At 46.1% G+C, this 22,997-nt stretch overlaps 1 protein-coding gene across 1 annotated transcript in view; it reads right to left on the reverse strand.

Moving 5' to 3' along the window:
* Positions 1-22,997, reverse strand: part of FRAS1 (Fraser extracellular matrix complex subunit 1) — an 845,787-nt gene that overhangs the window by 218,956 nt on the left and 603,834 nt on the right. The window contains exons 24-26 of the mRNA XM_069743201.1: positions 19,345-19,485; positions 1,030-1,170; positions 363-503 (exon numbers count right to left, since the gene is read on the reverse strand). Of these exons, the coding sequence (XP_069599302.1) occupies positions 363-503; positions 1,030-1,170; positions 19,345-19,485 (423 nt within the window). The remainder of the gene's footprint in view (positions 1-362; positions 504-1,029; positions 1,171-19,344; positions 19,486-22,997) is intronic.

Raw genomic sequence — 22,997 nt, forward strand, 5'->3', positions numbered from 1 at the left:
AAAGTGTTGATCATCCCTCTATCAAATTCTTTTTTTTCTTATTATTAGTGACCTTGTTATTGTGAATGACATTAAAATTTACCTATGAGATTTTAAGGTGAGTGACTATAGTACCCTTTTATGAGTATTATTTATAGTTGTGGAGCTTTGTAGTGGAGCTTTGTACATAAAACCACTGGCGGAGTGCAAATGTAGTGATGAACATTTCATATTAGTATTATAAATAATATAGAAAATAATCTATCTGCTGTGTGGTACACAATAAATCAGCACTACGTAAAATGTGGATGTAGGTAACCAATAATGTATAATGACAAGACCACTCATTTACAAAAGAATAAAATCCGTTTCTTGTTGCTCACCTTCACATCTCCTTGTTTTAGTGTTCCCTGTGAATCCATGTCCACAATGATGCACACAGTAATGATTCTTTAAAAACGTTCTATTGTCGCATATTTTGCAATGCTGGGAATGTTCACACTCCAGACATCCAGAATGGCAGGCTATAAAGGTGATTCATTAAAATAATAATAAAAAGTAAAATTATTTTATTTATCAAAATGATTAAGGAATTATTATGTCGATTGGCTTAGGCCTCTTTCACACTTTCGTCTTTGCAGCCCCGTCGAGATACGTCGTTTTTTGAGAAAACAGGATCCTGCAAAAAAATTTGCAAGATCCTGCAATTTCTCATAGACTTGTATTAGCGACATATCGCGACGGATGGCCACACGTTTCGTCCGTCGTGCACTAGATCCTGCGGAATTTTACGGACCGTCATTTTGAAAAAACGTTTAAAGGAATGTTTTTGGTCTGCAGTGGAAAAACGTCCCCCGACGCCTCCTGCGGCATACGTCGTTGCACAGAATGGGAGCCTATGGCCGGGATTCATGCAACGCATCCGTCATAACACTGGATGCGTTGCACACGTTTTCAACTATGTTTGCAACTTCTGTCGATACGTCGGTTCACTGCACTCTGACGCAGGACGACCGACAGAAGTGTGAAAGAAGCCTTAGGTCTACTTACAATGACATGTCCGGCTAGAGTGGGACACTGTGTGCTTTGGACCGCACTCCTTGACGCAGTGTCCATCTAACAGATAAAATGGGGCTTTGCACTGACTACAGTGATTATGATCAACACAGAAGTGACAGTGTATTCCGCACTCTGCAATATAAAAAGACATTGTTATATAAAGTCCACTCTACAAGAAAGGAAATTACATATGTGACATGACTATTATGAGGATCACATTAAAGAGAATCTGTCATTAGGTTTTTGCTAATGTAGGGGAAGAGACCCTGTTTACAAAGATCTGTCACTTGCTAGGCTGTACTTAGCCACTTCAACACAATCAGTGTTTTATCAGATTACCACTATGCGACAAGCTGCCTGGCGACTCCTAGTCCAAACACACCACCAGCTCTGAGTAGCTGCTCTATGTAACTATTTTGCTGTGGTGTGGGTGATATACAGATCAACAACTGAGCTCTGCTAGTTCTGCAATAGAGAAAATTGTGATACTATCATAACTGCCGCATCCAGTAAAGTAAGTGATACGTTGCTGAATCCAGGTCTCCGCCACTACCCCAAGCTGCTGTCAGATTACTTAAGAAACACCTGCTCACTAGAGATGGGCAAACCCAAACAGTATAGTTCGGGGTTCGTACCGGACACCTACTGTTCTGGCAAGGAGCCCGAACACGGACTTCTCCAGGAAGTCAGTGCTACTGTTCGGGTTTGGCACCCAGAACATCGGGTGTTTCTTATGCTGTCATCTGCATGACAGCGCAATAAACACTGGCAGCTCTGAAAGGAATACCCGCGGAGTTTTTTTTTTAAATTATTTAAATAAATAATTTAAAAATATGGCATGGGGTACCTCCCATTTTTGACAACTAGCCAAGCTAAAGCAGACAGCTGGGGGATGGTATTCTCAGGCTGGTAAGGTCTTATGGATTTTGCCTCTCAGCCTAAAAAATTACAGCCCACAGCCGCCAAGAAAAGGCCTCTCCATTATTAACTTGTGGGCTTGATGTCACCTCACAATCCAAAGGTGAGATCAACCCCACAAATATTAACCCACTTGCCACGGCCACAGGGCAATGGATGCACCTTTTCTGGGGTGGCTATGGGCTGCTATTTTTAGGCTGGGGGTGGGGCCAATATCCATGGTTCCTTACCAAGCTGAGAATACCAGCCCCCAGACGTGAGGACCCCCATATTCTTGATAATCAGCCATGATAAAGCTGACAGCTGAGAGTTGCAGCTATTTTTTAAATGTAATTTATAGCACAGGTGCCGGCTGATGAGTACTCCCATCAACTACTGCCTGCTCTCGCTGTTATCAGTGACAGCAGGCGTAAGCTGATAGGAGTTGTATTCCCATAAGCCAACACCTGTGACTGGAGGTAAACTTTTTACTTTAGGTCACAGCTGCTGGCTCACGCTGACATCTGACAGCCTCGGACTGTCGGTAATAATCTTACAACCAATCAGAATCAGTGTTTGTCGCACTGTCATGCAGGTAACAGAGTGGCAAACAATGGATGTTCAGGCCCCCCATTAATCTGAATGGGGACTAGGTTTGGCTACCGTTCTGGTACCCGATCCAAACTTTTTTTTAACTGTTCAACCGAACGCGAACATCCAGGGGTTCGCCCATCACTACAGCTGACAAATTCCCTTGAAGCTTTTACCCACATTTGTGCAGTAGGTCCACCTGTACCACACAACGTGTTCACAGGAAATAGCATAACAAATTAGCATCTGGAAAAATGAATATAGGCGATGAAAAGCGCTGCATCTTAATCTGCCATTAGAGGTGTAAGTCCCAAATAATTCCTGACAGAAGGCTGAGAGTCATATGTTACCCATAGGGGCCAGTCTGATGTATGAAGCCTTATGAATACATTTAACAGATACACTAAACAGGCAGAATATAAAATGAGCACTAGGACTAGGGTGTAACACGCTGCGATATTTATTAGGACTGGCTTTAATGGGCCTTTTAAACTATTTAGTTAAATGCTTAGAAAATGAAGCATGCCCTGGAATATTTCTTGCCATTTTAGACACTTGCTGAATCTATGACTTGTACACTGCTGGAACAACCTCAAGACAGCATATGATTATTATTAGAGCCCACGAGGGATGTACTCACAACCAACACGAAAAACAACTTGGGGAGGAGGCAAGAACAAAGTAGAACTAAAGCATATTAAAAAATGATAAATATACAAAGCAGCTACAGCCATATGCAGAGAATGTTAAGATTAATGAAAACAATAAAGAGAAGAAATGAGAATTTAGATGACAGTAGGATGCATTAATATTTATATAGGGGATGGAGATGACCTGATTATCTCATGACCAGGCAGGAAGCAGGGAAGGAAGAAGTACATTGTAAAAGGTCATCAGTAAGGAGTTAATAAATAATAGATTGCCAGTCAGACTGGATTATTTCCGCAGGAGGTAAAAATGTCTATGAATCTACTATTTCATGTTTATTTCTAAAAAGGGAGAACCATAACTTCTCCGTGCAGTAAATATATGTATGCAAATTCAATTTCAAGTACGTTGGCTGTATAGAAGAGATTGCTCCAGTTGTCAAATATACAGCAAGCAAGAAGGAGAGGGCCATGAAATGATACGGATGCCAACTGCTGAAAGTTAACAATCGTTAAATCAACACAAATTATTCTAATCCTATAGAATAATAGTCTATAGCAGGGGTGTCAAACTGCATTCCTCGAGGGCCGCAAACCATTCGTGTTTTTCAAGATTTCCTTAGCATTGCACAAGGTGCTGTAATCATGATGTGTGTAGGTGATTAAATTACCGTATATACTCGAGTATAAGCTGAGATTTTCAGCCCAAATTTTTGGGCTGAAAGTGTCCCTCTCGGCTTATATTCGAGTCACGGTCGGTGGTGGGGTCGGCGGGTGAGGGGGAGAGAGCGTGTCGCATACTCACCTAGTCCCGGCGCTCCTGTCGCTCCCCCTGCCCGTCCCACGGTCTTCGGTGCCGCAGCTCTTTCCCTGTTCAGCGGTCACATGGTACCGCTCATTAAAGTTATGAATATGGACTCCACTCCCATAGGGGTGGAGCCGCATATTCCTTTCTCTAATGAGCGGTAACAGTGACCGCTGAAGAAGCTGCGGCACCCGGAGACCAGCTGTCCGGGGGAAGGAGCCAGGGACGCCGGGAGCAGGTAAGTATGTCATAGTTACCTGTCCACGTTCCACCAGCCAGGCGCCGCTCCGTCTTCGCGTCCTCTTGCTCTGACTGTTCAGGTCAGAGGGCGCGATGATGTACTAGTGTGCGCGCCTCCCTCTGCCTGAACAGTCAGTGCGGAGAGACGCCGAGTCGGGACACCGAGGAGCTGCAAGCAAGAGAGGTGAGAATGTCGTTTTGTTTTTTTTTTATTGCAGCAGCAGCATTGTATATGGCACAGATTTATATGGAGCGTCTATGGGGCCATACTGAACTGTGCAGAGCGTTTTATATGGCACAGCTTTATGTGGAGCATCTATGGGGCAATAATCAATGGTGCAGAGCATTCTATATGGGGCACAGCTTTCTATAGAGCCATACTGAACGGTGCAGAGCATTATATGTGGCACAGCTTTCTATGGGGCCATACTGAACGGTGCAGAGCATTATATGTGGCACAGCTTTCTATGGGGCCATACTGAATGGTGCAGAGCACTATATATGGCACAGCTTTCTATGGGGCCATACTGAACGGTGCAGAGCATTATATGTGGCACAGAGTTATATGGAGCATCTATGGGGCCATAATGAACGGTGCAGAGCATTATATATGGCACAGCTTTATGTGGAGCATCTATGGGGCCCTAATGAACGGTGCAGAACATTATATATGGCACAGCTTTATGTGGAGCATCTATGGGGCCATAATGAACGGTGCAGAGCATTCTATATGGCACAGCTTTATATGGAGCATCTATGGGGCCATAATGAATGGTGCAGAGCATTCTATATGGCACAGCTTTATATGGAACATCTATGGGGCCATAATGAACGGTATGGAGCATCTATTTTTATTTTTGAAATTCACCGGTAGCTGCTGCATTTTCCACCCTAGGCTTATACTCGAGTCAATAAGTTTTCCCAGTTTTTTGTGGCAAAATTAGGGGGTCAGCTTATACTCGAGTATATACGGTATCACCTGTGCAGTACAAGGAAATCCAGAAAACATGACCTGTTTGCGGCCCTTGAGGAATGCAGTTTGACACCCCTGGTCTATAGTATATATTTTTACACAATGTACAGTATGTCTAAATAGTCTGAGTTAATCTATAGAGATTAACATTATTCTATTATAAAATGCATATATTTGTTCTAGGCCACATATATCAAACTCTGTACTGAAGGGCAAATCTGGCCAGCAGAATGAGTATATTTTGCCAGCAACGCTGGTCACCCGCCTGGCTTCGCACTTTCAACTATATCTGCATCCCTAATGCCGATGCACTTGAAAGCAATTATAGAGCTGATGCTCCCTCTCCCATCATTCCCCTTCTGCATCTGATGTCACAGCGCAGCGGGCGCGATGATGTCATTACAACGCGCCCACTTTACCGTGATGTGCAGAGGATCTGAAGACACGATGAAGAGACTGGAGCAGTGGAAGAAGGGGCAGAGGTGAGTATTTATTATATATCATACTGTATGGAGCACTATGTGGGCCCATTATACTGTATGGAGCACTATATGGGGCCCATTGTACTGTATGGAGCACTATATGAGGCCATTATACTGTATAGAACAGTATGTGGGGCGTATTATACTGTATGGAGAGCTATGTGGGGCATATTATACTATTTGGTGCACTATGTGGGGTGAATACACTGTATGGAACACTATTTGGGCTCTTTATACTGTGTGGAGCACTATGTGAGGCCACTATACTGTACGGAGCACTATATGAGGCCTATTATACTGTATGGAGCACTATATAGGTCCTGTTATACTGTATCTAACATTATATGGAGCCCATTATAATATATGAAGCACAGTGGCCCATTATACTGTAAAAAGCACTTTGTGAGGTCATTATACTGTATTGAGCACTATGTGAAGCCATTATACTCTATGGAGCACTATATGAGGCCATTATACTGTGTGGAGCACTATATGGGACTCATTATACTGTATGTAGCACTATGTGGGGCAATTATACTGTATGGAGCGCTATGTGGGGTCCATTATACTGTACGGAGCACTATGTGAGGCCATTATACTGTATGGGGGGACTATGTGAGGCCCATTATACTGTATGGAGGGCTGTGTGGAGATTACAGTTGGAGAATCATACTGTGAGGGGGTTACCATACTTTGTCGGGGTGGGGTTGAGGGGGCAACACTAGGGTCATCATAGCGTGCATAAAGAGGGTACTGTGGGGGAATCATACTGTGTTTGGGGGCACTTTTGTTTGCATCACACTTTACTATCTGTTTTATTCAAGGTTTTTTTATCCTTTGTTATTACATACTGTAGGGATTTCACTCACTCAGGTGCGACGGCTGACACTCAGGAGGCACGTTCCTTTAAAAGTTCACAAAGGTTTATTGCATCATAAACCATTTGGTAAAAATAACAGAAAACAAATAGCCTCTGGCTCAGGCAAGAAAACAAGTGTCCAGTCCTTCAGGCTCAGTCCTGGAGCCTTAACACACTCAGGAGGGTTCCACCTCCATACATATCTACTGTGTTAAGCATTAGGCTTTCTTTTATATGTCCAACCACACCCAGAACCCATCACATGACCAGATATGTGGTTGTGACATCACCACAGGTCCTGAAACACATATAGGTAGCTATGGTTACATCACAGCGGCAAGCCATCTATGTGACACATATCTCCCGTCGATTAGACACCCTTTAGCCATGCTACAAACCTCCTCCCTCTGCCTAAAGCCGTGGGGCTTGGCACTTTCCCCCACTAGACAAGGGATTCTTGACAGGGCATCAGCATTACCGTGCAGCTTTCCGGCCCTATGTTCCACATGGAAACAGAAGTCCTGCAGGGCTAAGAACCAACGGGTGACCCTAGCATTTCTACCCTTCGTTTCCCTCATCCACCTAAGTGGGGCATGGTCGGATATCAGTCTAAATTTACGTCCCAGCAGATAGTACCGTAATGTGTCCACCGCCCACTTTATGGCCAAGCACTCCTTCTCTACGACTGAGTAGTTCTTTTCAGATGAGGACAGCTTCCTACTCAGATAGAGAACAGGATGCTCCTCCCCGTGTAGTTCTTGGGAAAGGACTGCTCCTACCCCAACATCTGAGGCATCTGTCTGAAGAATAAACTCTTTCTTGAAGTTTGGGGCCATCAGAACGGGTTGCTTACACAGAGCCTCTTTCATCTCTTGGAAGGCTAACTCTGTTTCTTTGGACCATTTAATCATTACTGATTTTGTCCCTTTTAGCAGATCAGTCAGAGGCGCAGCCATCGTGGCGAAGTTTGGGATGAACCTCCTGTAATATCCCACGATTCCCAGGAAGGCTTTAACTTGTTTTTTTTTAAACTGGTTTTGGCCATGTTTGAATTGCCTCGACTTTACTGATTTGGGGTTTTATTTCTCCATGACCCACTATATATCCAAGGTACTTAGCTTCTTCTTTACCCAAGGCACACTTCTTCGGGTTTATTGTAAACCCCGCCTCTCTTATAGCATCAAACACCGCTTGGACCTTTTCCAGATGACTCTCCCAGTCCGGGCTAAAGATGACGATATCATCCAGATACGCAGCAGCGTATGCCTTGTGGGGTGCAAGGATTCTATCCATAGCCCTTTGGAAGGTGGCCGGAGCTCCCTGTAGGCCAAATGGCATCCGGACATACTGGAAGCATCAATCTGGTGTAGAAAACGCCGTCTTCTCCTTGGCTTCCTGTGCCATGGGGATCTGCCAATACCCCTTCGTCAAATCCAAGGTGGTTATGTACCTGGCGGGCCCAAGCCTTTCGATGAGCTCATCAACGCGGGGCATGGGATATGCGTTGAACTTGGAGACCTCATTCAACTTCCTATAGTCGTTGCAAAATCTCCACTCCCCATCAGGTTTTGGGACCAGTAGAATTGGGCTCGACCAACCGCTCTTGGATTCCTCAATGACTCCAAGCTTCAACATACGCTCCACTTCCTTGGAGACTACTTCTCGACGGGCCTCAGGAATTCTATAGGGCTTCACATTCACGCGCACATGTGGCTCTGTCAGAACCTCATGCTCTATGACCTTCGTGTACCCAGGCAACTCAGAAAACAGGTCCCTGTTTTTGTGGAGTAACTCCTCGCGGATGTCGGCCATATAGAAGCTCAAACGGTGAGAACCCTGTGGAGGCCTGTGGAACTTCACGAACGGAAAACATCAGATAGGGTAAGAGACAATCCCAGTCTCTACCGTCTTTCTCTATAGCTTTTCTCAGCATGCTCTTCAGTGTCTTGTTAAACCTCTCAACAAGGCATATTTGACTGGGGATGGTACACCGAGGTCCTCAACTGGGAGATTTTCAGGGCTTTGCATAATTCCCTCATCACCTTGCTCATGAAAGGTGTCTCCTGGTCAGTCAGGATCTCCTTCGGCAGACCTGTCCGGGAAAAGACATGGACCAACTCGCGAGCTATACTCTTTGAAGAAGAATTTCTTAAGGGAATTGCCTCAGGATAGCGTGTGGCATAGTCCAGGATGACTAATATATACTGATGGCCCCGGGCTGATTTAACTAAGGGACCAACCAAGTCCATGGCAATTCTCTCGAATGGCACCTCAATAATGGGCAGTGGCACAAGGGGGTTCCGGAAATGAGGAGTGGGAGCAGTTAGCTGACATGTAGGGCAGGACCTGCAATAGTTCACTATTTCCCGGTGACACCCAGGCCAATAGAACCTCTGCACAACTCGTTCCTGCGTTTTTTCCACCAATAGGTGTCCACCCAAGATGTGTGAATGGGCCATATCCAACACCTTCCGTCTATATGGACCGGCACTACCAACTGCTCTACCAACTCCTCCCTTATTTTCGTGACCCGGTACAACAACTCCCCACTCATTAGAAAATGGGGAAATCTTGTGTCCGCCCCCGGCTCCTGTACCACCCCATCAATAACTGTGACATTAAAGGCTTCCCTCAGAGTGGGGTCCCTATGTTGGGCAGTCCCAAAATTTTCACCGGTCACCTCTAACTCCAGAATGTCAGATGCAGGGGACACTTCCTCCTCATCCCCAACCAGAACACAAAAAGGAAACCTGTCTGACTCTGGGTGTGGCGACACCCTTCCAGGGTTCATTGGTTCCCTACTCTTGCTAGGGAGCTCAGAACCTTTTCCCCACAAATCCCAAAACAAACAGAAATCCCGGCCAATAATTATAGGGTGCAACAAGTCCTGCACGACGCTGACTATGTGGGACTCAGTGCCACATTCCGTTTCAATGTCCACCCTGGCCATAGGGTAGTCCTTTGCATCACCATGTATGCACCGCACTCCGACCTTCTTTCCCGGGAGCAGGTGGAGAGGAAAAGTGGCCCTCACCAGGGTCACTAGGCTCCCCGAGTCTAACAGTGCCGTTACTGCTCGACCGTTCACCTTTACGGGACACGCTTGAGGTCCCTCGTTGGGCAGAGAATTCACACCGCAGGCTGGATATGCATAGTATGAACAACGGCGTCCCATGCTGCAGTCCATCTGCTCAGTGGTCTGGGAACAATGGGCAGCTATATGTCCTGGCCTGTGGCACCTCCAACAAATAACATCACCCGTAGGGACCTTGGGCACCACCTCCCCCGCCCTTTGTGACCTTGGACGTCCCACCCCTTTTTGGGACTCAGCTCCCTTCTGGGACCCCCAGTACGGCATGGGCTGCCTCCCGAAGGAGCCTTCCAACCCTTGGTATCTCTCAACCAGTCCGATCAACTCGTCGGCATTCTGGGGATCACCCTGGGCAACGCAAGTCTGTATGGACCTCGGGAGGGAATGCACAAACCGATCCATCATCACCCGTACCACCATCTGTGCAGGTGTACATGACTCTGGCTGCAGCCATTTCTGGACCAGGTGCAACAGATCAAACATTTGAGAGCGAGGCGGTTTGTCCCGGTGATAGGCCCAGCAGTGAACTCGCTGTGCCCTGACAGTCAGTGTCACCCCCAAACGTGCGAGAATCTCGACTTTCAATTTGTGATACTCTTTGGCATCCTGCAAGGTCAAATCATAGTATGCCTTCTGGGGTTCTCCCGTCAGGTATGGCACCAGTACCTCTGCCCACTGCTCTGGCGGGAGTTTTTTCCTCTCAGCGACCCTCTCAAACACCGTCAGGAAGGCCTCAACATCATCCCCGGGGGTCATTTTCTGCAATGCGCGTCTTACCGTCTTCCGGACGTGGGTGTCATCAGCCAGACCTGGAGTTGGGACGCTCGTCTTGCCCTGGATGGCGGTTGCCAGAAGCTGCATCTGCTGCCGTTGCTCCTGCTGGCTCTGTTGCATCTGCTGCATCAACAGCCTGTTGGTCTCTTGCTGCCTTTGCTCCTGCTGTGACTGCATCTGAACCAAGTGTTTCAGCAGGTCCTCCATTTTCCCCGGCAATGCTTGCTGGCTTGCAACAGACTTGACCAAGGACATTCAATAATAGATTTACAACTCGGCTGGGAACGCTGCCCGCACGTCTACCACCAATTGTAGGGATTTCACTCACTCAGGTGCGACGGCTGACACTCAGGAGGCACGTTCCTTTAAAAGTTCACAAAGGTTTATTGCATCATAAACCATTTGGTAAAAATAACAGAAAACAAATAGCCTCTGGCTCAGGCAAGAAAACAAGTGTCCAGTCCTTCAGGCTCAGTCCTGGAGCCTTAACACACTCAGGAGGGTTCCACCTCCATACATATCTACTGTATTAAGCATTAGGCTTTCTTTTATATGTCTAACCACACCCAGAACCCATCACATGACCAGACATGTGGTTGTGACATCACCACAGGTCCTGAAACACATATAGGTAGCTATGGTTACATCACAGCGGCAAGCCACCTATGTGACACATATCTCCCGTCGATTAGACACCCTTTAGCCATTATACAATACTTAAATTAGGCCATTGGGCCATATGTTTTTTACTGCTCTTATATAACATATTGTATTATTCCAATATTTTATTCTAAGACCTATCAATTAAAATTTACTTTGGTCATGGGACAACCTCTTAGTTTGTTTCCATATGAAAAAGTTAATTGTTATATTTGATGACAAGGAAAAACTTCCTCAATTGTAGACATTTTTTTTAAATAAATGCCAAGGTTGGCAGGCGACTTTGTCCAAGCATTTCATTTTGGACCTCTTGAAGTATTAGATGGGGGCGCAGTCTTCTCTTCCGATCCAGAGAGTGGGAGCGCTGCATCCAACCGATGCCACCACTGCATGATCACTCATATAAAAAGACCAGTCCCAGCTACATCTTCACACTATCCCCCAAGGAAGAAGCTAAATGTGAAACGTGCAATGGGGCCGGTACCACTACTATTCAGGTTGTACCAAATTGCCTGTGTAAACCTATTGTACATTATCCTCATGACCTGTATTTATACCAGTTTTTAGCTAATGGATTTTCTATGTATTTTGCCTTAATAAGCTGCTTGTGCACACTACTTCAGAGTAATTTTCTGCACAGCATCCCATGATGGATCTTGCACTATGCACTTTGTTTTATTTTGAATACGTTTAAAATGAATTGTCACCTTTATATATATTCTGCATAAAGGAAGCGTTTGTAAAATAGGATTTCTGTTGGATGGCATATTAGATTTAGATCATCATATGTACTCCTATTGTACCTATAACGTTTCATCACTGTCAGTACATGTGTTTGATTTAGGTTTTTAGGATTTTTGTCCTTGCTTTTGTCCAGAGAGCATTTATTAGCACCATAAGCACTTTTTCGACACTGTTCGAGCTTTTCTCTGAATGGCCATTTGCTATGGTCCTGCGACCTGTGGTAGTCTCTGTATGTGTTTTCCCTGAACTTTGTAACTCTGTTTTATCATGTATGTTTTTTGTACAAATAAAAAATACCGGACATTAATTTAATTGGGCGTATAACTTCTCTTCGTCATAGGTTTCTTATAGCATTTGGAAGTGCCCAGCGGACCTATTTAGTCACTTTTTTATTATTTTGTGTTCACAGTTTATTAACTTGGTGTGCAAAATCTGCCAAAATTGGTTAGAGCACACTTCCAGGATCTGACACCTCATTCTGCTCCTCTCTTCCCTTTTTTTAGTATTAGAGAAAGTAATAATAACATCAAGGATGGGGAAAGGGCAAAGAAGATTGTGGAGAGGGGGAAAGCATTAAAAATAGGGCAACTCCGACTGAAGATAGACAGGCAAGTATATGATTCATGATGAGGGGAAATCATAATAGGAATTTCTGTGCTGATACATGAAAGCTGTAACGCTCGCGCCGAGACTGGTTGGCGCGGGCACCTGGGGGTGTGGCCCCACTGGACCACAGACTGAACTTCCCTGGAAGGGGCGTAACTAAGTAGCTTCCTAGGTGTTCGCTGGAGCCTCTGATGGTGAGGTCAGACTTGTGCAATAGGAAGCTACCAGGTACCACTCCAGGGTGGAGTCGGACTGTGGATGCTGATCCCACCGGGGACAAGACACGGGCAGGCAGGCACGGCTGTGACACTGGCTGACAGACGGGTATGGCAGAGGCCCTGACGGGCGGACTGGCTTGACGGAGATACAGGCAGGCAGACGGGCGCGGCTGGCACTCAGGCAGACAGGCGGGCACGGCTGGCACTGGCAGACAGGACTGATACTCTGGTAGGAACTGGTATTCAGATGGATGTGTGGAAACAGGTAAGAACCTGTTCAGACTGGAGAATATAAAGGAACAGGTAGAGACCTGTAGGGAAAGTTGCAGAATTAAGATAGAGCAAGAGTGGAAGAAAAGCTGAATCGAAGGAGGCGGAGTACGAGTAGAAGGTGGAGCTATGAGCAGAGAAGGAGAAGGCAGAGCAAAGAGTAGAGAAGGAGAAGGCAGAGCCAAGGACGGAGCCGCAGGAGGCGGAGCCCAGAGCGAAGACGCTGGAGGCGGAGCCAAGAGCGGAGATGCTGGAGACGGAGCCAAGAGCGGGGACACTGGAGGCGGAGCCAAGAGCGGGGACCCTGGAGGCGGAGCCAAGAGCGGAGACGCTGGAGGCGGAGCCAAGAGCGGAGACGCTGGAGGCGGAGCCAAGAGCGGAGACGCTGGAGGCAGAGCCAAGAGCGGAGACGCTGGAGGCGGAGCCAAGAGCGAAGACGCTGGAGGCAGAGCCAAGAGCGAAGATGCTGGAGGCGGAGCCAAGAGCGAAGATGCTGGAGGCGGAGCCAAGAGCTAAAGACGTAGAACCACAAGGAGCGGTGCCAGGTGGAACCGCAAGGAGCGGAGCCGTAGAGCAAAGCCACAGAGAGCGGAGCAAGGTCAGAAAGCAGAGCTGAGAGAAAAGCTGAGAGACACAGAGCCACAGGTTGTGGTAGAACTGAGCAGAGAGAAGCAGAGCCACAGACAGTGGCGAATAGAGCAGAAAGATAAGGCAGAGGTACACACAGCTGAGTGGGAAATGACTAATGACAAAGGAGCAGGGACGGACATAGACCAGAGTACAGACAGGAACGGACACGGATACACAAACAGAACACAGATGAAGGCCTGCAATAGTGCAGCCCTCAGAGACAGGAAACACACGACCTGGCAGCTCAGTAGCAAATGCTAACTGAGGGGAATAGTTTGCTCAGGCATCCTCCAATGGGTGAGGATGCCTTAAGTATCAGAGGCCTCAAGGCTATTGGCCAGAAGCACCTTAGGGAGGTGCACACAGTCTCAATAAGAATCCGGAGTGGCTGGCGCCGCCCCCCTATGCACACAGCCAGGAAGTGTACACAGAGCAGGCCGCCATGAAGCACATGGCATGGAACCAGCAGCAGACAGATCTCACAGCATGGCACTGGGTGAGTGAGTAGATGTAACAGGCAGGTGGGGAATGGAAGGCCATGCAGTGATGCCGGCAGGGTTGTTACAGTACCCCCTCCTTTACGCCCCCTCTTCTTCAAACCCGCTAAAATGATCCATAGAAGAAGAAAGAAACCACTCACAGTCCAAGTCATAACATCTTTAGAGTAGGATAAGGCAAACGGGTCACCAGGAATCTCAGAAGACAAAGTCTCTTTGAGCCCAACAGGGTTAGCTTCATCAGAAATCTCGGATAGCAAAGTCTCTTTGTACCCAATAGGGTTAGCCTCCTCAATGGACTGGACCATTTCCTCTGGGTAGACAAGAAGCAGGGACTTGGATGCTACTGGTTTGATATCTTCACCAGCCGGCCACTTAGAAGCCGAAGGAACACTCACAGGATACATCTTCTGCCCGATATCCAGAGACAAATTTTCAGGTAGCAGAGATGTCTTGAAATCTTCACCAGCCGGCCATATGGACGATGAAGGCACCCACATAGGAACCATTTTCTGCCGATTATCCAGAAAAAAACGTCCAAGAGGCGGAGGTATTTCCACGAACAGGTTACAGGTATAGTCATTAGAGTAGTGAGGAAAGATTGTCACCGCTTTCCCATCTTTGGTAACATCACCACTCCTTGACTCGATGACTAACGGGTTCCTGGTATCGTCACTGGAGACGTGTGGAGAGATAATCACCGCTTCCCCATCTTGGGTGACATCAACACACCTTGACTCGACGACTAACAGGTTACTGGTATAGTCACAAGAGACGTGTGGAGAAATAGTCACCGCTTCCTCATCTTGGGTGACATCAACACACCTTGACTCGACGACTAGCAGACTAGCTGAAGAAGAAGACAACACAGTTGACTGTCCGTGATGCATGGGAACCAGACACCTCTCATGACTGGGTAAATTCAAACGAAGTATTTTGCAGGAACTCTTGACCAGAGCGGGTGGTAGAGTTCCAGGCTCAGAATGACCAATGGGCATAACAGACAGCATACGGTAGATAAACTTCTTCGTGTATAAGGCTCCAACTTGGAGCTGTAGTTGTCCTTGCAGGACTAGACTGCTCTTGAGTAGGGCTTGACCAACTTCAGACAACGCCCTTACCGGGTTCTGGAGCTGTATGACAGAGACCACACACCGACTCCGAATGGTTGGCGACTTTACCACACCAAAGCTCCCGGAAAACAGAGACACAGTCTTTGATTTTAATGGAGAGGAGGTACTCTCACCTAGGGCAGCCTCTCCTGCTGGCCCAGGGTTTTGGAGTTTTAGATCTACAGGGCAGAGACCGTCTGGATGTTCCTTGCAACCGCAGCGATACCGCGTTCCCTTCTTGCGGCTGGATTTGGGCTGCTGCTTTGCCAGCCCACTTTTATCAGCCTTCTGGGGTTTTGCTTGGGTAGCTGCTGGGACAGGTAGAGGAACAGGTGGGTCTTGGACGGACTTGTTCTGACGTGACGATTTCTTTGGGGGATTAACTCGTCTAGACCGCCTATGGGATCTGGTGAGGGAAGACTTTGCAGGAGGAGCAGGTTTAGGCGCTTTGAAGGCTTTAACAAAGGCTTCCAGGAAAGCCCCAAGGTCTGAGAGGATTGGATCCCTTGCTTCCCAGAGAGGGTTCATCCAATTCAATGCATCTCCTGCTAGATAGGACAAGATAAATCCTACCTTGAACTCATCAGAAGAAAATTCGGAAGGATTAGCTTCGATATACATCAGACTACGCTCCAGGAACTACATGCACTCCTCTGGATCCCCATAGTATCTAGGCGGAAGGAGTTTTTCTCTGCTGGCAATGTAATCATACAACTCTCTAGAGATTATGAGTGGACCACCAGGAGTAGGTGTAGGCAGATCTTTCAACTGAGTATAAAAACCTTCTGGGGGCCAATACAGGCTAGAAGAGAGTTCATTTTGCTCCGAGAGCAACGGCTCATGGGACTCAGCGGGGACCATGGCCTGAGCAATCTGTAACGCTCACGCCGAGACTGGTTGGCGCGGGCACCTGGGGGTGTGGCCCCACTGGACCACAGACGGGCGCGGCTGGCACTCAGGCAGACAGGCGGGCACGGCTGGCACTGGCAGACAGGACTGATACTCTGGTAGGAATTGGTATTCAGATGGATGTGTGGAAACAGGTAAGAACCTGTTCAGACTGGAGAATATAAAGGAACAGGCAGAGACCTGTAGGGAAAGTTGCAGAATTAAGATAGAGCAAGAGTGGAAGAAAAGCTGAATCGCAGGAGGCGGAGTACGAGTAGAAGGTGGAGCTATGAGCAGAGAAGGAGAAGGCAGAGCAAAGAGTAGAGAAGGAGAAGGCAGAGCCAAGGACGGAGCTGCAGGAGGCGGAGCCAAGAGCGGAGACGCTGGAGGCGGAGCCAAGAGCGGAGACGCTGGAGGCGGAGCCAAGAGCGGAGACGCTGGAGGCGGAGCCAAGAGCGGAGACGCTGGAGGCGGAGCCAAGAGCGGGGACGCTGGAGGCGGAGCCAAGAGCGGGGACGCTGGAGGCGGAGCCAAGAGCGGAGATGCTGGAGGCGGAGCCAAGAGCGGAGACGCTGGAGGCGGAGCCGGGAGCGAAGATGCTGGAGGCGGAGCCAAGAGCGAAGACGCTGGAGGCGGAGCCAAGAGCGAAGATGCTGGAAGCGGAGCCAAGAGCTAAAGACGTAGAACCGCAAGGAGCGGTGCCAGGTGGAACCGCAAGGAGCGGAGCCGTAGAGCAAAGCCACAGAGAGCGGAGCAAGGTCAGAGAGCAGAGCTGAGAGAAAAGCTGAGAGACACAGAGCCACAGGTTGTGGTAGAACTGAGCAGAGAGAAGCAGAGCCACAGACAGTGGCGAATAGAGCAGAAAGATAAGGCAGAGGTACACACAGCTGAGTGGGAAATGACTAATGACAAAGAAGGAGCAGGGACGGAGATAGACCAGAGTACAGACAGGAATGGACACGGATACACAAACAGAACACAGATGAAGGCCTGCAATAGTGCAGCCCTCAGAGACAGGAAACACACGACCTGGCAGCTCAGTAGCAAATGCTAACTGAGGGGAATAGTTTGCTCAGGCATCCTCCAATGGGTGAGGATGCCTTAAGTATCAGAGGCCTCAAGGCTATTGGCCAGAAGCACCTTGGGGAGGTGCACACAGTCTCAATAAGAATCCGGAGTGGCTGGCGCCGCCCCCCTATGCACACAGCCAGGAAGTGTACACAGAGCAGGCTGCCATGAAGCACATGGCATGGAACCAGCAGCAGACAGATCTCACAGCATGGCACTGGGTGAGTGAGTAGATGTAACAGGCAGGTGGGGAATGGAAGGCCATGCAGTGATGCCGGCAGGGTTGTTACAAAAGCTAGTGAGGAAACAGCAACCTGAACGCACAGACATCACATACAGCAATGTATCACTGTGAGAAGTATGCACACATGAAGAAAGTCTAAGTTTGAGATATGTTTGATCCAGCACATAAGATAAATAGAATATGAGGGGCCTGCACGGCAAAAGAACTGGTAAAAAAAAGTATTGAAATGAAACACACATGGGGAAGAGTACTGCACACTTGCCAACTGATCTCATTTTGATCAGTCCGCTAACTGGAACCAAAAAAGGAAAGGGGCTCATCTAAATCATGACCTAAAGTGAGCGTTTTGGGGGTGGTCCTGATCACTTCAGGGGTGTTTCAAAGTGGTCCTGGAATGGGGGCCTAAATTTACAAATGTGTTGGAAATGTTACTATTTGTCTGGTCGGATACACAGGAGGACTACAGAAGTAATGTTTGGCACATAGAAAAGCAGAGTGGCAACTAGGAGCGCTGGTGAGGAAAGAGTGGGGGACATTCACTTCATTATTCTTTTTAACAAGAAGGGAAGCTTTGTTTTCAACTTCATTACAGCAATGTGCTTTGAAAAGTAGCTATGTGTCTGATGCACAATGTGGAAACATAGATGAAACAAAATAAAATGTTATAAATATTCAATTAAATTTGGCAGTGACAATGATCCTATACTACAATGACATATTGCACCCCTTTTTCCACAGATAACTCCCCCACTAAGAATACTCCCACACCTGCTTTATTCTACTCTGTTTTATGTACCGTACACATACAGACATCTACAGATAATTAAACTTAACTTTTCTTCTTTGCTCTAATTCCCCTCAATAGGTAAAAAAAAAGCAACGTGGGCAGTCTAATGCTCTACTCTAACTTAGAATCACTAACAAGGGTAACGTAACCGCTGTACTCAGGATTCCAGCTGAGGCGCTATTAACTCAATATGTGCTGATCACGATACACATTGTATAACCTGAATATGAATAAAAATCCAGGCTCATTTTCTACACACAAAATACTGAAACACTCATGTAATAAAAAAAGACCTTGGTTAATAAAAACACATTTTCTACAGCCCATTAGTATGCCACGGAAATAATAAAAACAACAAAAAACATAGATCTTTATCGTGAATCAATCGACACACTGACTAAATCATTGATTACATATCACTCACAGTCATGCTGTAGAATGGCAGCAAGGCAAGATTCAACTACAGTATATATGTGACACATACACTCTGTGAGTCTAATGCTGCATAGTATAAAGTTGGTAGCAACAAAAGAAGTGAAAAAACACTGGAATTATCAAAAAAATATTAATTTTTATTAACACCAAATATTAGAAACAACTGTGTGTAAGCAGTGAGATAAAAAAATATATAGAGAGGGGGATAAAAAAAATAGCACAGAAAAAATCAAGCTGAAAAACGTATATAGAATAGTAATAATATGGTATGAATTACAAATAACAACAAGTGGTGGAGGGATAACAGGCTGGTCCTTGTAAATCAGTCTTAAATGTTTAAATAACAATAGAGGTCTTACAAAAGTAGACAATTAGAAGTTGCTATAAGGGTACTCAGCATGAATCCCCCCAAAAAGGCCACAGATGAAAAAAATTAAGATAAGGTACCATACATAAACACCCAGTAGCTCCAACGTACGTTTTTAACTTTTTCTTTTTTTCCGTAAAAATATTTAAGCTACCCCCTTGAGTCACTGTAATGTCATCATTTTACATTAAGTCATAAGTGAATTTGTTTCGTACTCTAGCCCTAGCCTAAATGGCTTTCCCAAAATTGCTGATAATGACTACCTCGGTACAGTGCTGAGAAATATTTTAAAGCTACAAAGTCACCAGAAAATGAATTACCGTATACATATAGAGGTGCACCGTGCCAGTTTACTAATAAATTGTTAGAAATCAATACTATTTTTAAGAGTTAAAACAAGAAACTGAAGAGAAACACAAACCTCTGCAAGTGTCCCTGTGCTTATAATACGAGGGAGGGCAGTGCTCGAGACATGCGCCATTATGTAAAGTGTACTGGTCCATACACTGCAAGCAGTCTGTGTTCAGAGGTCCTTTGCATGCATTACAGCTCCAGTCACATTCTGGAAGGGAAAAAATATGAATTACACAAAAGTGAATATTCTGGATATAAAATACTCAAATGGCAAGAATGCACAATAGACTGGCAAAAGTCATATCAAAATTGTGTGCAGACCAAACATACAGCTGTGCCACCTAATGCAAATTGACTCTTCAGAAGCAACTTTAGTGCCACCTATTGGAAGTAGCAATCCTAAAAGTCAATACTGAACCTTTAACGAGCCTTGCTCCATGCCTTAAAATAAAAGCCAAACCAAAATCTCAATTTGCAGACACATGTTTTAGGGTATTGCCCTTCCTCAGTGCAGAGAATGAGATAAGATTTGGCTGTATGAAAGACCTCTGACTCACATTTAAGGAGTAATATTTTTTTTCTTGTGGAGAGTGACCTGGCCAGGCCTCTCATATAGCCAAATCAGATATTATGCTTTGCACTGAGGAGGGGCCAAGCCCTGAAACATGTGTCTACTAATGGAGATTCTGGTTTGACTTTTATTCTAGGTCATGAGGAAAGGCTTTGTAAAGCGTCTGTATTGACTTTTAGAACTTCTACTTCCAATAAGTGGTAATAGAATTTAAGTTATCTTCCTCTCCAAAGAAGCAATTAATATATTTAATTTCCAAGAGGAGCATTGAATGGCCTATTAGTTTAGTCTCCTTACCCTGGCATTTTACTCTCCACAAGGAAAAAGATTACCTTTTGGCAAATACTGGGCATTGTTGGCTTTTAAGAGGGTAAACATGGTACTATAACATGTCTGAATAGATAAGTGTTGTGAATTCTGTGGCAGAGCTCCCTCCTGTGGTCACAAGTGGTACTTCGGCTGATTCTCTCTGTGAGCTTCTGTTGGCGGAGGGAAGTGGTACTGCGGCTTCTGAGTTTCCTCCCTCAGGTGATCTGGTGAGGTCGTTAGGTGCTTCTCTACTTAACTCCACCTAATGCTTTGATCCTGGCTTCCTGTCAATGTTCCAGTGTTGGACTTGCTTTTCCCTGGATCATTCCTGTGGCCTGCTGCTCTGCATAGCTAAGTTCTTCTTTGCTATTTGTTTGCTATTTTTTCTGTCCAGCTTGTCTAATTTTTTGCTGGAAGCTCTGGGACGCAAAGGGTGTACCTCCGTGCCGTTAGTTCGGTACGGAGGGTCTTTTTGCCCCCTTTGCGTGGTTTTCTTTAGGGTTTTGTGTAGACCGCAAAGCTGCCTTTTCTATCCTCGCTCTGTTAAGAAAATCGGGCCTCACTTTGCTGAATCTATTTCATCTCTACGTTTGTCTTTTCATCTTAACTCACAGTCATTATATGTGGGGGGCTGCCTTTTCCTTTGGGGTATTTCTCTGAGGCAAGGTAGGCTTATTTTCTATCTTCAGGCTAGTTAGTTTCTCAGGCTGTGCCGAGTTGCATAGGCAGTGTTAGGCGCAATCCACGGCTGCCTCTAGTGTTGTTTGGAGAGGATTAGGGATTGCGGTCTGCAGAGTTACCACGTCTCAGAGCTCGTTCTATGATTTTGGGTTATTGTCAGATCACTGTATGTGCTCTGACCGCTATGTCCATTGTGGTACTGAATTGCCTTTCATAACAGTACAGGAAGACAGGATCAAAGCATTAGGTGGAGTTAAGTAGAGAAGCACCTAACGACCTCACCAGATCACCTGAGGGAGGAAACTCAGAAGCCGCAGTACCACTTCCCTCCACCAACAGAAGCTCACAGAGAGAATCAGCCGAAGTACCACTTGTGACCACAGGAGGGAGCTCTGCCACAGAATTCACAACAGATAAGCTGTGAAAAAAAATTGTCAGCCAATAATAACTTTTATTTTTTATAGTACAAACATATTCCGCAGCACTTTACAATCTCAGAGGGGACTTGTATAGATCATAAAGACATCACAGAATCAACATTACTCAGATGTCAAAAGGAGTGAGGGTCCAGCTCGCAAGCTTATAATCTATAAGGAAATAGGGGAGACACGAAGATAAATTCTAAAATATGTTTATATTGTACAACGCAGCCATAATATACTAAATAGCATATGCACATAATGCTACATGAACCGGTCACCAACAGTACAGGTACAGAGGGCTATTAACTGCATGGAGGGTGTGTAAACAGATGCTACGAGGGTAATGATTTTGAAGAAAATGTTATGTGGGCTAAACATTGATAGTTAGACAAGTAAGGTGGGGTGATAGGCCAGTCTAACGAAATGCGTTTTTAGGCCACACTTAAAACTGTGGATATTGGAAACTAGATTGTGGCCCGATTCTAACGCATCAGGTATTCTAAACGCATCGGGTATTCTAGAATATGCATGTCCCTGTAGTATATGGACAATGATGATTCCAGAATTCGCGGCAGACTGTGCCCGTCGCTGATTGGTCGAGGCAATGTTTATGACATCATCGTCGCCATGGCAACCATTATGACATCATCGTCGCTGTGCCCGTTGCTGATTGGTCCAGGCAACCTTTGTGACATCATTGTCGCCATGGCAACCATTATGACATCATCGTCGCTGTGCCCGTCGCTGATTGGTCGAGGCAAACTTTATGACATCATCGTCGCCATGGCAACCATTATGACATCATCGTCGCTGTGCCCGTGGCTGATTGGTCAAGGCCTGGCGGCCTTGACCAATCAGAGACGCGGGATGTCTACGTCCTTTATGACATCATCGTCGCTGTGCCCATCGCTGATTGGTCGAGGCCTTGTGGCCTCGACCAATCAGAGACGCGTGATTTCTACATCGATACTGTGCTCGTCGCTGATTGGTCGAGGCCTCGCGGCCTCGACCAATCAGAGACGTGGGATTTCCAGGACAGACAGACAGACAGACGGAAAAACCCTTAGACAATTATATATATAGATTAATCGAATTGTCCTTGGAGATGGGAATGGGATGCTCAGATTATTAAGGATTTTAATTTTAAGTCTTTATCATCAGAATGGAGGAAACGGGTAGGGTGGTAGACTGAGACAAGGGAGGAGATTTAGGGTGGTGCTGAACTGTGGAGCGCTTTGTGGGTGAAATTGATAAGTTTATATTGAACTCTGTATTGGATGGGCAACTAGTGCAGTGACTGGCACAGGGTTAAGGCATCAGTGTAACGGTTGGAAAGGAATAGGATTCTGACTGCTGCATTCAGGGCCGATTGGAGAAGGGAGTGTTTGGAAAGAGAGAGACGATTAGTAGGGGGTTGCAATAGTCCAGACGAAAATGAATAAGAGCTACAGTAACAGTTTTTGCAAAGTCAAAGGTAAGAAAAGGTCGAATTCTAGAAATGGTTTTGAGGTGTAGGTGACATGAATGAGCGATTGATCAGATGTGGGAACTAAAGGAAAGTTCTGAATCAAATATGACACCAAGACAATGGGAATGTTGCTGGGGAGTAATGGTGGAACCAAAAATAAAAATGGAAATATTGGTGTAGGTAGGTTAGTGTTGGGAGGAAACACAAGGAGTTCAGTTTTTGACAGATTCAGTTTTAGATAGAGGAAGGACATACACTGTGTGCAGAAT

The sequence above is a fragment of the Ranitomeya imitator genome, chromosome 1, assembly GCF_032444005.1.
Source record: "Ranitomeya imitator isolate aRanImi1 chromosome 1, aRanImi1.pri, whole genome shotgun sequence".
In the NCBI taxonomy this organism is placed as follows: Eukaryota; Metazoa; Chordata; class Amphibia; order Anura; family Dendrobatidae; genus Ranitomeya; species Ranitomeya imitator.